A 13,268-nucleotide genomic window follows, 5' to 3' on the forward strand; every position below is an offset into this window, starting at 1 on the left:
TAGATAGATAGATAGATAGATAGATAGATAGATAGATAGATAGATAGATAGATAGATAGATAGATCGGCAGACAGACAGACAGACAGACAGACAGACAGACAGACAGACAGACACAGACAAAAAGAAAGACAGACAGACGGACGGAAGGACGGATGGATGGATGGATGTAAAAAACACACATAGGACAGTAAATAATGACAGAAGGTTCCATTATGGTGAACTATAACCTTGATCACCAGAGCTTACGGACAGTGACATAAGGGTGCTCTTAAAGCTCTCGGTCACAGATCGCTGGTTTTGATTGTGTTCTGGAATGGACAGATCTGTATCCTTCAGTGTCCTCTGGACGGGGCAGCACACAGCAGAGATCTGAGCGCTGGGCACTGGTATTGATCACAGCGCTCGCTCACTAACAGCTGCTTATCTTACTGAGACATTTCTGTGTGCTTTTAATTCAGACAAATCTCTCCTGGTTTTCACCTTCCCTTCAAATATAATACTATTTAATTTCTCTTGTATCCTTTTCACAACATCTTTCCTTTTAGTTCTGCATTTGTTCAAGCGGGTCAGGCTTTTCATGATCTTCATTGGTATTTTAATTCAATCTCCCACAGACTCATCCTTTATTTACATTCTCCTCCATTTTCTGTTCCTGTCTGTGTCTCTCGTATCATTGATCTGTGGCCGGGCTTGTGCTATAACCATGTCTGTCTGTATATGATAATCACACAACACAGCTAAAACGTGTGGCCTGACCTGGCCCTGTGCACATGTAACAACACTGTATTATTTTTTTTGTAATACATGGGTCTCAGAAGGCCTCATATCATTGATTTAGGTCACATCCAACCATTGGAAAAGTACCTAGTCTCTTGTTTGTCCACTAAAGTGCTTAATGAGGTTGTTGAACCAGTTTCAGGTGAGTGGCTGCTTGTGAAATATTATATTACAGAAGCATGTTCACCTTGTGAATAGATTCTGCTGATGGGCAGGTTTGGAAACTATCTCAAGCATGTATTTTTATTTAAAAAAATGACACTTCATGAATATATGTCCAACAAATTACTTCACCTTCATCGCATAATGGTGAAATAGACAGTTTTTCCAACACATTATTGAGTGCTCATGTCTATAGCGCTGTCTTTAATTGCTGCACGCAAAAACATTTAGCTTAATCAGTCTAGTCTGATTCAAAAACAAATTATTATAATGAGACTTTTTAATTAATTGCACAAAAGACTTCAATCTCACAAAGGATCAGTTTGATTTGTTCAGGTTCGTTCATAATGGAATACGAACTTTGCTACCTACTGTTTAAAAAAAATCAATAAATAAAATATTATTTCTTGATAAATTATATGTAGTGCACTGCATTGTGGTCATACAACCTCATGACATTGCATGTGGATAATAGGTAATAAAAAACCTGAAAAAATCAATAACCAACCCTTTGCTTTGGGATAGTATGCCAGTCTGAAATATTAAAAATTCTTACGTCACTTAAGTCATTTCTTGAATGGTTGGAGTAGTTCATCTTTGAGACATCCAGCTGTTTACTGTCACCTCTATGCTAATAACGGACATTGGAAGCCAATTTTAAAGTCCTGTGACTCTATTGATCATCATGAGCAGTAAATTGTCACTGGTCACCTTCACTGGAGCGAGTAAATGAAGATGGAAGTGTGCTAGAGCTAATGACATACTGTAACAGCCGGATACATTTCCACACTCATGGGAGTTTGTGCTGAAAGTGCAATTATCTTACTGCGTCTCTTTAAAGACTCTAAAATAATTACTGTTAAACCTTCTGGTAATGACTTAAAGAAACAGTTCAGCCAAAATAGAAAATTCTGCCATCATTTACTCACATTCATGTCGTTCCATTGCAGTGTACATTATTAATGATGCATCCATGCACATCATTTGTTTTAATACATGTGCCCTCATTATCTTTAATCAAAATAACTTCCTCTCCCTCTCGCGATGACATTTCTTCTCTGATGGTATATGTCTCGGTGCGAGGAAGGGACAGCCATTCACTCACATTTTTTCTTGTTCGAGAAGCTGTTTCACTCACAAAATAGGGAAGAAAAGACAATTGCAACTTCTGTTTCATGCCAACTTTGAAAGTTTTTCCGTTGAAACCAATGGGTTATTGACTGCATCGATAAACATATGTAAAATGTGCTTTTGCCATCTCTAGTGAAACACGTTTGTCTTGGACATACAACACTATCAGAGAGATGGGTATGTAGCATGTTATCTCGAACTGCCGTAATTCTCTGCAGATGGCTGATCAAGATTCGACATGAAGAAATACGTGTTTGTTGTTTTCAGTCAGTTTTCAGACTCGAGCAATAAACTATAAATCTCTCTAACCCCCAAAACTCATTATATATGGCTTTGAGACATCAGAAAAATGACACTCCTGAATATTGTCCGCCTCCAGTCCAATTTTTCAGGGAGTTTGAAGAAACTGACTGAGGTTTTGCCAAGTAAGACTTATGTCTGGATCAACATCTTTTGTAGATCCTGTGACAACATTCTTGTTAAACAAACACAGTAATACCCAAGGAGTTAAGGATTGCCTGGTTATCATTGACTAATTAGCACCTGATTTTATTAGTGACCTTGAGTTTTGCGAGATTCGATAAAAGAAACATAATGAGGTCAACAGGCCATTTCTGCATATTAACATATACAACATGTAAACTACAGATATGTCTTTATGTTCTAGTAGATGTTTTACCAGTGACTGTTTTTTTTTTTTTTTGCTCATTGGAAAAAAAAATTGCCTGTAGGAACAATTTGGCAGAATAATGTTACATTGCCTTTTTAAACATTCACAACACTTTTGAAGTGAAATGTCCAGTAAGTGGTGCTAAAAGCGTGTTTAATTTTTTTCCAAAACAGATGAACATGAATCTGGAAAGGTTTTATTATGCTGGTTGTTGTGCGTAATGCGGTAGTTCGGAAATTAAATTCCTAATGAGTGGCGCTAAAGGTTCAATGGTTTGAAAATAATGCACCATCTGTACTGAACCCTACTTTAAACATGAAAGCGTTAACAAAGTAAAATGTGAGATAAAAATGCATTTGCTTAAGCAACCATGTTATTTTAGCTTCTACGAGTCTTTAAATTCTTTTATCGTGGCTCATGTTTCAGAGATTCATACCTGAGCACTTCACATCTCCAGTACAATGCTTTACCAGGTGCGCTACCGAGCAAGTTAGTAATGCAAGTAGTAATGACGAAGTCAGAAATGCTATATATATGGCGCTGCTTATGTGAGACAAAGTTTAAAATGTATTCGTTTACAAATCATGCACTATGGTAAAAGTATGTTAAGGTCAGTATTGTGCAAGTAACTGCACAAAAATAAGTCTAAGCATCATAAATTGTGTGAAAAGGCATAAAAGTTTTTGGTGTGTTTTTCCAGTGAGCCTATGTTGGATTTTTTGAGGGTTCTCAAAAATTAACATATTTATACCTGCCTTTTACCTTTCATATTACAGCTTTAGATAGGGCTTGTGTTTGGGACCCTGTGTGTTTCTGTAGTCTCATAGTATTTACAGCTCATGTGATTGGCTGTGATGTGATGCATTTGGAAATGAGTTACCATGAGCAAAAATGACAGCATGCGGGTCACAGACCTCAAGGGGGTTCGACTCCTTTGGCAACTGACAAATGCGTGGGATTCAGAATCATTCACATGAGTTGGATCAGTGGAACCAAGACCAACAAGGATGTTGGTCCAGGAGAAAATCCATGTTTACCTTTTGGGTACAGCCGCTTATCAGCTTATTGTATAAATGTGATTTGTTCTTTCAGAAATCAGTACAGACTTGCTTCTACAATGCCAGGTTTTGATGCATCATGAAGCTAAAGATAGCAGTGACTAACCCCTCTAGCAACACTTCAAAATGAACCACATGACGCGCTCCTCATCATTCGAGATGCTCAAGGGTCAAGAGCTCAGACAGATGTAGTGAAGTGCACAGTGACCAAGGGCACTGAAAAATTCTGGGTCAATGATGTGTTGCTCATTTATATCATCCTAACCTTTAGTTTATTAATTAAAAATGCATTTTCTGTAATAAGCATGGCTTTAAGTCATGTGGTGCGACCAACATGCAGAAAAAAGAAAACAAACTTGAAACAGGAAATTATGTCATAGAGAGTGGATTTTAAAATATAGATTATTTGGCAAGGAAAGGTTGGTTTAGGTTGTAAAATGTCATGTGGTGCAACTCACCAAACTTTTTATCTACACTTAGTTTTGGTATTTATAAATAATATACCTTATTTATAAAATTCATATGCATAATGGTATGTGAAATGGACTTTAAAACCCCTTTTTATTGTAATGTTATACTGTTTATAGCTCATGATAACATCTATGTGTAAGAAGTCTGAAATTGAATTATGAATAGATTATTTTATGATTTTTAAGGTTTTAAAGGGTGAATTTGTCCAGTCATTGTTGTAAACAAGTATCTAACTGTATTGTAAACTAACCATTTCATTGTGATCTAAATACATATTTGTGCATGTTGGTACAAGGAGGGTTATATTTGCAATTTCAGGAAAATGTATGTAATACGCTTTTTCACATGCATTGGTGTTATGTTCCCAAAACGTTTATGGTGACTTATAGAATGTTGTATAAGTCAGTGAGTAACATTATTTAGTTTTTAGAAAGGTTTCCCAAAGCAAGACATGTATTTAAATAATAATAATAATAATAATAATAAATGATTAAGATGTGTACACACGTATTCAAGGTGTAAGGAATATATGTTAGCACTTTTGTATTTGATGGCTGCACCACATTACAGTTTTGTAATGTGGTGCAGGGTCCGAAAACAGGGTCTGAAAACCAGTCAGTATCTGGTGTGACCACCAAGCAGTGCAACACATCTCCTTCGCATAGAGTTGATCAGGTTGTTGATTGTGGTCTGTGGAATGTTGGTCCACTCCTCTCAGTGAAGTTGCTGGATGTGGACGTCCTGTGCTGGTGTGGTTACACGTGGTCTGCGGTTGTGAGGCCGGTTGGATGTACTGCCAAATTCTCTGAAACGCCTTTGGAGACGGCTTATGGTAGAGAAATGAACATTAAAATCACGGGCAACAGCTCTGGTGGACATTCCTGCAGTCAGCATGCCAATTGCACGCTCCCTCAAAACTTGCGATATCTGTGGCATTGTGCTGTGTGATAAAACTGCACATTTTAGAGTGGCCTTTTATTGTGGCCAGCCTAAGGCACACCTGTGCAATAATCATGCTGTCTAAGCAGCATCTTGATATGCCACACCTGTGAGGTGGATGGATTATCTCGGCAAAGGAGAAGTGCTCACTAACACAAATTTAGACAGATTTGTGAACAATATTTGAGAGAAATAGGCCTTTTGTGTACATAGAAAAAGTCTTAGATCTTTGAGTTCAGCTCATGAAAAATGGGGGCAAAAACAAAAGTGTTGCGTTTATAATTTTGTTCAGTGTATATATTTTTATTTTAAGCTTCAATTCCAGCTCTATTCCTGATTTTGTAATACTGTAGTTCTATGTGAACAGTCCAAAATTCAGACCAAAAGTCATTATTTGCTTAACATCTTGCCCTCTGCGCAAGCTCTCAAATCTCATTCGTGTTGCATTCAGCACGTTCAAATGCATCTTGTGCATTATGGTCATCAAATTATGTTTTCAATGTCGAACCTGAGAATCTTGAAATCTGGATTTTTTTTTTTTAATAATTGCAGCTTAAATATTGGTCTGTTCTTCACATAAGCGATCACATAATCTATTCTTTAAAAACTATTTTATATTTTAACTTTAATTTTATTTATGCATAAATATACTTTCTTGTTTGAATCACACAGATCATCTTCCGTAAAATAAGTGACGTCAAACGGGAGGAAGAGGAGATGCTGCGACGGAAGAACGAAGCGCCTCTGAATCTTCCTGCAGATCACCCGGTGCGGCGTCTCTTCCAGCGGTTCCGTCAGCAGAAGGAGGCCCGTCTGGCGGTGGAGCAAGTGAGTCAAGGAGAACCGGACGTGGAGCGAGGCAGAATGGAGACCGTGGTACACGAGAGCACTGCAACCACCAGCGTCGTCACAGTCACTGAAAGTCCAGCCACACACATTACCTCTGTGTCCTCCTCCTCAGCGTCTAGAATGTCATGTCAAGCCAAACTCTGCACTCCTGTGGCCCCTAATGGAACCTGTACAGGAAACAAGTCAGCAGAACCTCCCAAAAACAAAGGCTGGGGTCGGTTTAAAGATGCCACAGCCAAGTCCGATCTCTCCTGGTGTTCTGTGTCCAAAGCCGAGTCCATGGAGATGCTTCCAGACAGGACTAAGTGGAACTCGTGGGATAGCGGCATCACCAAGAGTGACGGGAGCGCTCAAACCCCTCAGGATCGGAGCCCCTTGCAGGCCGAGGGCAAGCGAGCCTTTTGCCCCATTCCAGAGCAGAGTCTCCAGGCCTGCTTTATGGAACTGAAGCAGGAGCTGCGAGGTGACATCCTCTCCCTCAGCAGCAGAATGAGCGCCCTTGAAGGCCAGCTCGCCGAGATGCTCCGGCTTCTCAAAGACAGAAAGACCTCAGGATCTTCAAAACTGTTTGACATGTCAAGACCAGATTCTCCAGATTCAGAAAAAGATGACAACATGTTCTCCTAATAGGGTTTCATATCTGATGCGATGGGCTGAGGGGAACATGGTTTGGTCCTGATGAGGCGCTCATACACTCCTAAAAAAATAAAGGTTCTTTACTGGGATCAGTGTTACCATGAAAAACCTTCAAAGGAATAGTTCACCCAAAAATGAAAACTTTAATCTCAGGCCGTCCAAGTTGTAGATGAGTTTGTTTCTTCATTGGATGAGATTTGGAGAAGTTTAGCATTACATCAGTTGCTCACTACTGCTGAATTTCTCCAAATCTTTTTAACATCCATGGAAGCTTTCCATTGCACATAAGGATCTATATAGTGGAAAAAACATTCTTTAGATCATTAAAATGTTCTTCACACCAAGAAAAAATTGTTCTTTTAAGAACTGTTCACTTGGGGAACCAAAAATCCATTTTGGAACCATCATTTTGTTTTGAGTGATATGGTGCAACGGCGCTTATTTTTTCAAATTCTGTTGCCTTCAGTGGAACAAGAATTACACACTTTAATAATCAACACATAATATACGGATATATAGAATTTACATATTATGGAATATGTCACTATAATGAATATCAATTGTCCTTTTTTTTTGTACAATGGTTGACATTTTTGCATGGTCATTTAAGTCTCCTTCTGTTTTTACTGTTAAATCATATGTCTGATAATTTGTCAGTCAAGCAAAATGTGACAATTTATGAATAATTCCTCTGCTCTTGTTTTATAGATAGGCCAATTTTGCTACCAGGCACATGCACATACTGTTAAAGCCACATTTCAAAAGTCTTCAACCTGGAAAATCATCAACCTGGTTATTGTTTGTCTGGGACTGACAAAATGTACTATATGATGAATATAAGTTTTTTCACATAGCATCATACTATAAAATACTGTAGCCTGTTTATGTAACTAAATGCTGTGCTCTCAATAATGTGACAATATGCAATATATCAATAGTGACAAATGCATAAGAACCTAAATTCCCCTGTCCGTGAATCCTTGGTGGATGTTAAATACATTGTGCTTGGTTTTGTTTTTTTTGACAGCTTCATAACTCTGGCTCTTTTTTAGATCAGATTTTAGATCAACTTTAAAAAACACTTACAGGAAATAGTTAAGGGAAAGTGTTATGCTAAATTTGGGAATATCAAAAAGTGTATTGTGCACTGTATGTACCATTTTTATCAGATGTACAAAGTTAACAAATTAGGTGGTGGATAAGCAATAATGAAAACTGTTTAAGTGTATAAATGAGACATATGCCATTGTCTGGAGTAATATGAGAACAAAGGAAGCATTAAATAAGGAGCAGCAGTGTTATTTAGCATTCTTGCCAAAAATCTAGTATCTTTTATAAAGTGTTAAGTCCAGTTTGTTTTGTAAATGTCATTTCCAAGAAACTGAAGGAGAAAGGTATATCATAGCGTTTCCAACCCGAAGTGTTAAACGCTTGTTTTGAAAATTTTGCACTGCACAACTTTAATGTTTGAGTCAATGTATATCCTGTATGCAGAATGAATCAGTGTGTACACTGTGAAACTGACTTGATGGGACTTACTGATTGTACTTTTATTTTTACTCTGAGTTTAGTCTGAAGATAATCGGAAAAATGGAACTGCAAAATATTTTAATGCTGATAGCAGTTGTCTTACCTTTACATTAGCTATTAACAATTACTGTACTTTTTTTTTTCAAGATCCAAGTTTAGCTAAATTAGTGGAGATACTTGATTATTAAAGTATGATGGTTCTAAATGGAATATCTAGTACGGCCACTTTGGGAATGAAAATACACACACACACACACACACACACACATACACACACACACACACATACACACACACACACACACACACACACAAAGTTCTTCATGTAAAATCATTCATATCAGGTCATGAGCCTTAACACGAAGGTAAGGTCTCATTTTTCTTATCTTAAAAGGAATATAAATTACAGTATTTGTACTTATTTTTATTTACTTTTTTTATTATGTCCAGTTGATCTATATAAATGAATAACATGAAAGCACAAGAAATACAACTGTCGATTAAAATGTGTCAAATGTTTATATGAAGTCATTTATACTTTGCATTACATATTATTCATATTCATATCTTTAAATTCTCAACTTGCTAAAATCAATTTTAGTGAAGTATTTTTGTGATACACAGTGTTGCTGAAACAATGTTTTTGAAATAAGTATCTTCTGCACACCAATTGCTGCATTTATGTGATTAAAAATACAGTCAAAAACAGTTATTATACTTTAAAATAACTGTTTCTGTTTGAATGTCTGTTGAAGTGTAATTTATTGCTGTGATCAAAGCTGAATTTTCAGCATCATTCCTCCAGTCTTTAGTGTCACATGATCTTCAGAAATCATTTTAATATGCTGATTTGCTGCTCAAGAAACATTTCTGATTATTACAGTTTTTATCGATTGCTTAGACACATTTCTTGAAATTGTGACTCCTTTTCTCGAAACTCTAAACACAAATCCATAACTTCTCACCCAATTCCCCATGCTTCCTATTTTCAGGTCAAAATGAAGCTCTCTACTCAAAACTATTCAATCTTGCTGAAAAAACAAACAAACGTCGCCCTCAGACATGACACACAAGCCCTCAGAAACACACACACAACAACATAGTCTTACACACTAATGAGATCAATTCATAACACTGTTGCAAATACCTTCTTTTGGCAATCGGGTATCATTTTACAGCTCAATGTCTATTACAGTATACAACATAATTAGAGCAGATACATGTTACAGTAAATATAGCAGATACAGTGAAATTCAACAACAAACTTTACAGTAAGAAAATATAATTTTCATTACACTGCTGTAAAGAGATCTTACAGTACAGTAGATGAAAAGCACTACTGTAGAAAGGAAAAGGTCAAATACCAAAGGATTGCATATGAACACAACAAAATATAGTCATCTCTTAGTTCTGCAAAAATACAGTACATGTAAGAAGTACTGTACTTGGCTACAAATCAGTTCAGCAGTTATGAGTTTGAGGGTGTACAACTTGTTCTTCAGTATTTAATGTACATATATATATAAAAAGTCAAAGTTCTCTCATCTGAAGTACTGCTACTGTTCTGTCATTATATTTGATCTGAAAGTAGTATTGAAAGCCTGTAGATGAGCCTGTAGGCCAGCTGTCCTCATGCACAAGAACATTATCAACTATTGTGCTGTGTATTTCATCAGTAATAAATGTCCTTTGACCCCGTCCCCTTCAGTTTTCTTTTCCCCTCCTCTTCCTCTTTGTCTCCCACTAGTAGGACTCATTTTCCTATGTTCCTGTGCTCCTTGTTATACACTGTAAAAAGTAATGAGTTGAACTTACTTGGAAAACCTGTGGAAACTGATTGCCTCAAATTTCTCAAGCAAATTAGTTTATAATTTTTGAGTTAATAAAACTTACTGTAACTTTGTATAGGTAACTTGTGTATATGTATAGGTTACCAGAAAACTTGAGTGCTGGTAACTCAATTTGACAAGTTCAGCCAATTTAGAGATTTAAGTTAAGCTTAGTGCACAGAACTCAAACAAAACAGTTCTCTTAACAAGTCTGCTTTGTTCACATTACTAGACAAATGTGTGGAAACTGATTGCCTTAAATTTCTCAAGTAAGCTGTACTCAAAACTTAAAATTGTTAATACAAAGACAGAAAACAGATTGTTAGCACAACAATAGGGCATTTATTTGTTTAATAAAACAATGATACTTCAAGTCATTACTTTTTAGGCATGCTATCAAATCAACAATTTAACACTGTAAGAAAAATTGCACAGACTGCACTCAGGAAATAAATAGAAAAAAACATCAACATCCCTTTTATGACAACTTGTAAATCTAGATTTACCATTTTCTAGAATTACCTTTTTCTAAATAAATAATGGTCAATCATGAACTATTACACTGAAAAATACTCCATCACACCACAATGACATCTTTCTACATCAGAAGATTTTTCAGAGATTGCATTCTAGGTTCAGCCATTGAATGAAATCAAAGGTGTCCTTCAGTACTGGAGGATACTATAATGTCATAGCATAAATGAGTCCAAAGAGCAGGCATATCTTGGGGGGGATTTTCCAGATCATCCAATACAATTGTACCTTCCAAAATTATTGCAGTAGATTGCAGTAATGCAGTGAGTTAGGTATGGCTCTAGAGTCCTCAGATCAGGGATCACAGTCAACAGGCCGACTGACATCTCTTCTTCATCATAGTCCTAGTCCACTAGGAGTACAATATGACAAAAATAAGTAATTACATTTTAAGAGTACATATTCAGGTTAAACATTTGCAAACAAATTAATATCTGTGTATTATGTTTAGATATAAATGCCTTTTCAAACTGGGCACAGCAGTGGATCCCAGAGATAAAAAAAAGACATTCAATCTGTTATACAAAAAGACAAAACAAACTGAACAGTATGCCAGCTATACAATAATCTATTCTGAAACTGCTGCTTTGACATTTGAAAATTTTTGTTAAATACTGACATATATATTCTCTTTTGTGTGATTTCTAAAATCTGACCAGAAAACAATGATCAAGAGAGCACCCTCATAGGCCATGTCTTAAACGAGTGGTTTTCACATGATCTCTATCACTCATATATTAGACTCTTTGTTTTTGTTCTCTTGCTTATCTGATTTCTTTATTTCTTTCAAACACAATGTCGTTCCAAACCTTTAAGACCTTAGTTCATTCTCGGAACACAAATGAAGATATTTTTGATGAAATCTGAGAACAAATTAAATCATTTCATCAGAAACATCTTAATTTGTGTTCCGAGAATGAACTAAGGTCTTAAAGGTTTGGAACGACATGAGGGTGAGTAATTAATGATAGAATTAAATTTTTTGAGTGAACTAACCCTTTAAGTTTTTTCTCTCTTCTTTCCAACTCTGTTCTTTTATTATACATTCCCTTTCCCTTTTTCCTTAGAAGTTTTTTTTTCACTTTCTTTATTTCTTTCTATCTTATATTGTTTCTGTGTCCTGATTTTTTTCTTGCCAGGTTTCAAGAATTGTCTGCATTACACTAAATAACCAGAATATAACAGACAAAATTACTTACAAAACATGTCTTGTAAAATCAGTAAGGTCCTTTTCGAGGAAGAGTGGAAGGCTATGGAGAACTGCTGTTCATCGCCCATTGATGTCAGATGTCTGTACATTTATAAAAAAAACTCATATTTAATATCACTCAAAGCACAAGCACTCAGCATAAAATATAATTAATATCTACTTATTCTGTGCAGGGTTTCACAAAACTGCAAAATATGATTTTTTATTAAGCGCACCTATGTGAATAAGCATATACTATGTGGACACATGGAATTGGAGAATTTTCATATTCCATAGCTTCCATATTTTAATCAGTTTTTCAGCAGTTGAGCTCCCTTTTCACTCAATAAACAAGTAGAACTTCCACTGCATGAGTTTAAGTCCCCAAAAAAGAGCACATAGAATATGAAAAGAAAATGGTAATAATTAGTGCTGGGCATTGACGCACATTTAAAAACTATTTTAAATGAAGTTTCTACTCCAAAGAAATTTCTGAAATATAAAAATTTAAACGGTGGTTGTGATAAAAACTTGTTTTCATGACGTGTGTTCAAGCATTAAATACAGAAAAATGGATTAGGCCTACATAAGACATGATACATTTCATTAAGTTGTACTGTATCGCTCAACATACTTTATGATGCTTACTCACATTTATTTCATGTTATAACTAGCAGTAAAGAGGAAGATCGATGTTTGTAATCTAGCTTGCAAGCCACTGGCTAGCTAGTACACTAACTGACGGTTACAGTAATGCTCGTCAGTAAAAACTAATAAAATCGGCCTTTTCTTTTCCTCAAAACCGATAGCACACACCGTGACAATATAGTTTATAAGTAGACCACCAAAAACGTACCTAATCTTGCGGCCACATTTCAAACACGATCTGACTCTGAAGTTCAGTTCGTTGTCTTCTTCTGGTGATGTTTTGTTTAAACCAACCTTCCGCCACCTACTGATGCACTTCCGCAACCTACTGGTCTAGAGTTATTAGGGCACATAGTGGGATTGGGGAAATTTATATATACATATATTTTATTTTTTTTTTTTACATCGTCTCCAATCACCTGTACATGTTCACATTGCACATATGCAGGGACTCGCAACACATTGAATAAATTAAAATAGGGGTAGCAGAACACATTCATGTTTTTGTCACATGCTGCGATTACCAAAATCCAGTAAATATATGAAGTTATTAATATAAATATGATGATTGTGAAACGCTCTACTGGATTATGAGGCAGCAACAGCATGTGGGCAAGCCAAAAAGCTGAAATCTTACTGTTATTTGACAGCTTGAAGAAAAAAAGATCCCTATCTGTAAAAAAAAATAAATAAATACCTTAACCATTTCAAATTGTATTCACTCTAAAACGGTATTCATTGTTCTTTGCACCGGACAATGGAAACAGACCTTTAATCCAACAAACTAGATGCTCTTAAGTACTGTTTACTAAAGTTGTTTAGTTTAACTATTGCATCCATCTGA

General features: G+C 36.1%; 1 protein-coding gene and 1 long non-coding RNA gene across 2 annotated transcripts in view; one reads left to right on the forward strand and one right to left on the reverse strand.

The window, feature by feature from the left end:
- LOC107588466 (potassium voltage-gated channel subfamily H member 1-like) overlaps positions 1-6,841 on the forward strand; it is a 49,950-nt gene extending 43,109 nt beyond the window's left edge. Inside the window, exon 11 of the mRNA XM_016276570.1 lies at positions 5,882-6,841. Within this exon, the coding sequence (XP_016132056.1) occupies positions 5,882-6,685 (804 nt within the window). The 3' untranslated portion in view covers positions 6,686-6,841. The remainder of the gene's footprint in view (positions 1-5,881) is intronic.
- A 3,797-nt stretch (positions 6,842-10,638) lies between these two features.
- LOC107588467 (uncharacterized) lies at positions 10,639-12,749 on the reverse strand. The gene is made up of 3 exons (XR_001609584.1): positions 12,633-12,749; positions 11,787-11,878; positions 10,639-10,931 (listed from the first exon to the last, which is right to left on the reverse strand). It is a non-coding gene; the product is annotated as an uncharacterized lncRNA (long non-coding RNA).
- Positions 12,750-13,268: the final 519 nt, after the last annotated feature.

Source organism: Sinocyclocheilus grahami, unplaced genomic scaffold, assembly GCF_001515645.1.
Source record: "Sinocyclocheilus grahami isolate Dianchi unplaced genomic scaffold, SAMN03320097.WGS_v1.1 scaffold103.1, whole genome shotgun sequence".
Taxonomy (NCBI): Eukaryota; Metazoa; Chordata; class Actinopteri; order Cypriniformes; family Cyprinidae; genus Sinocyclocheilus; species Sinocyclocheilus grahami.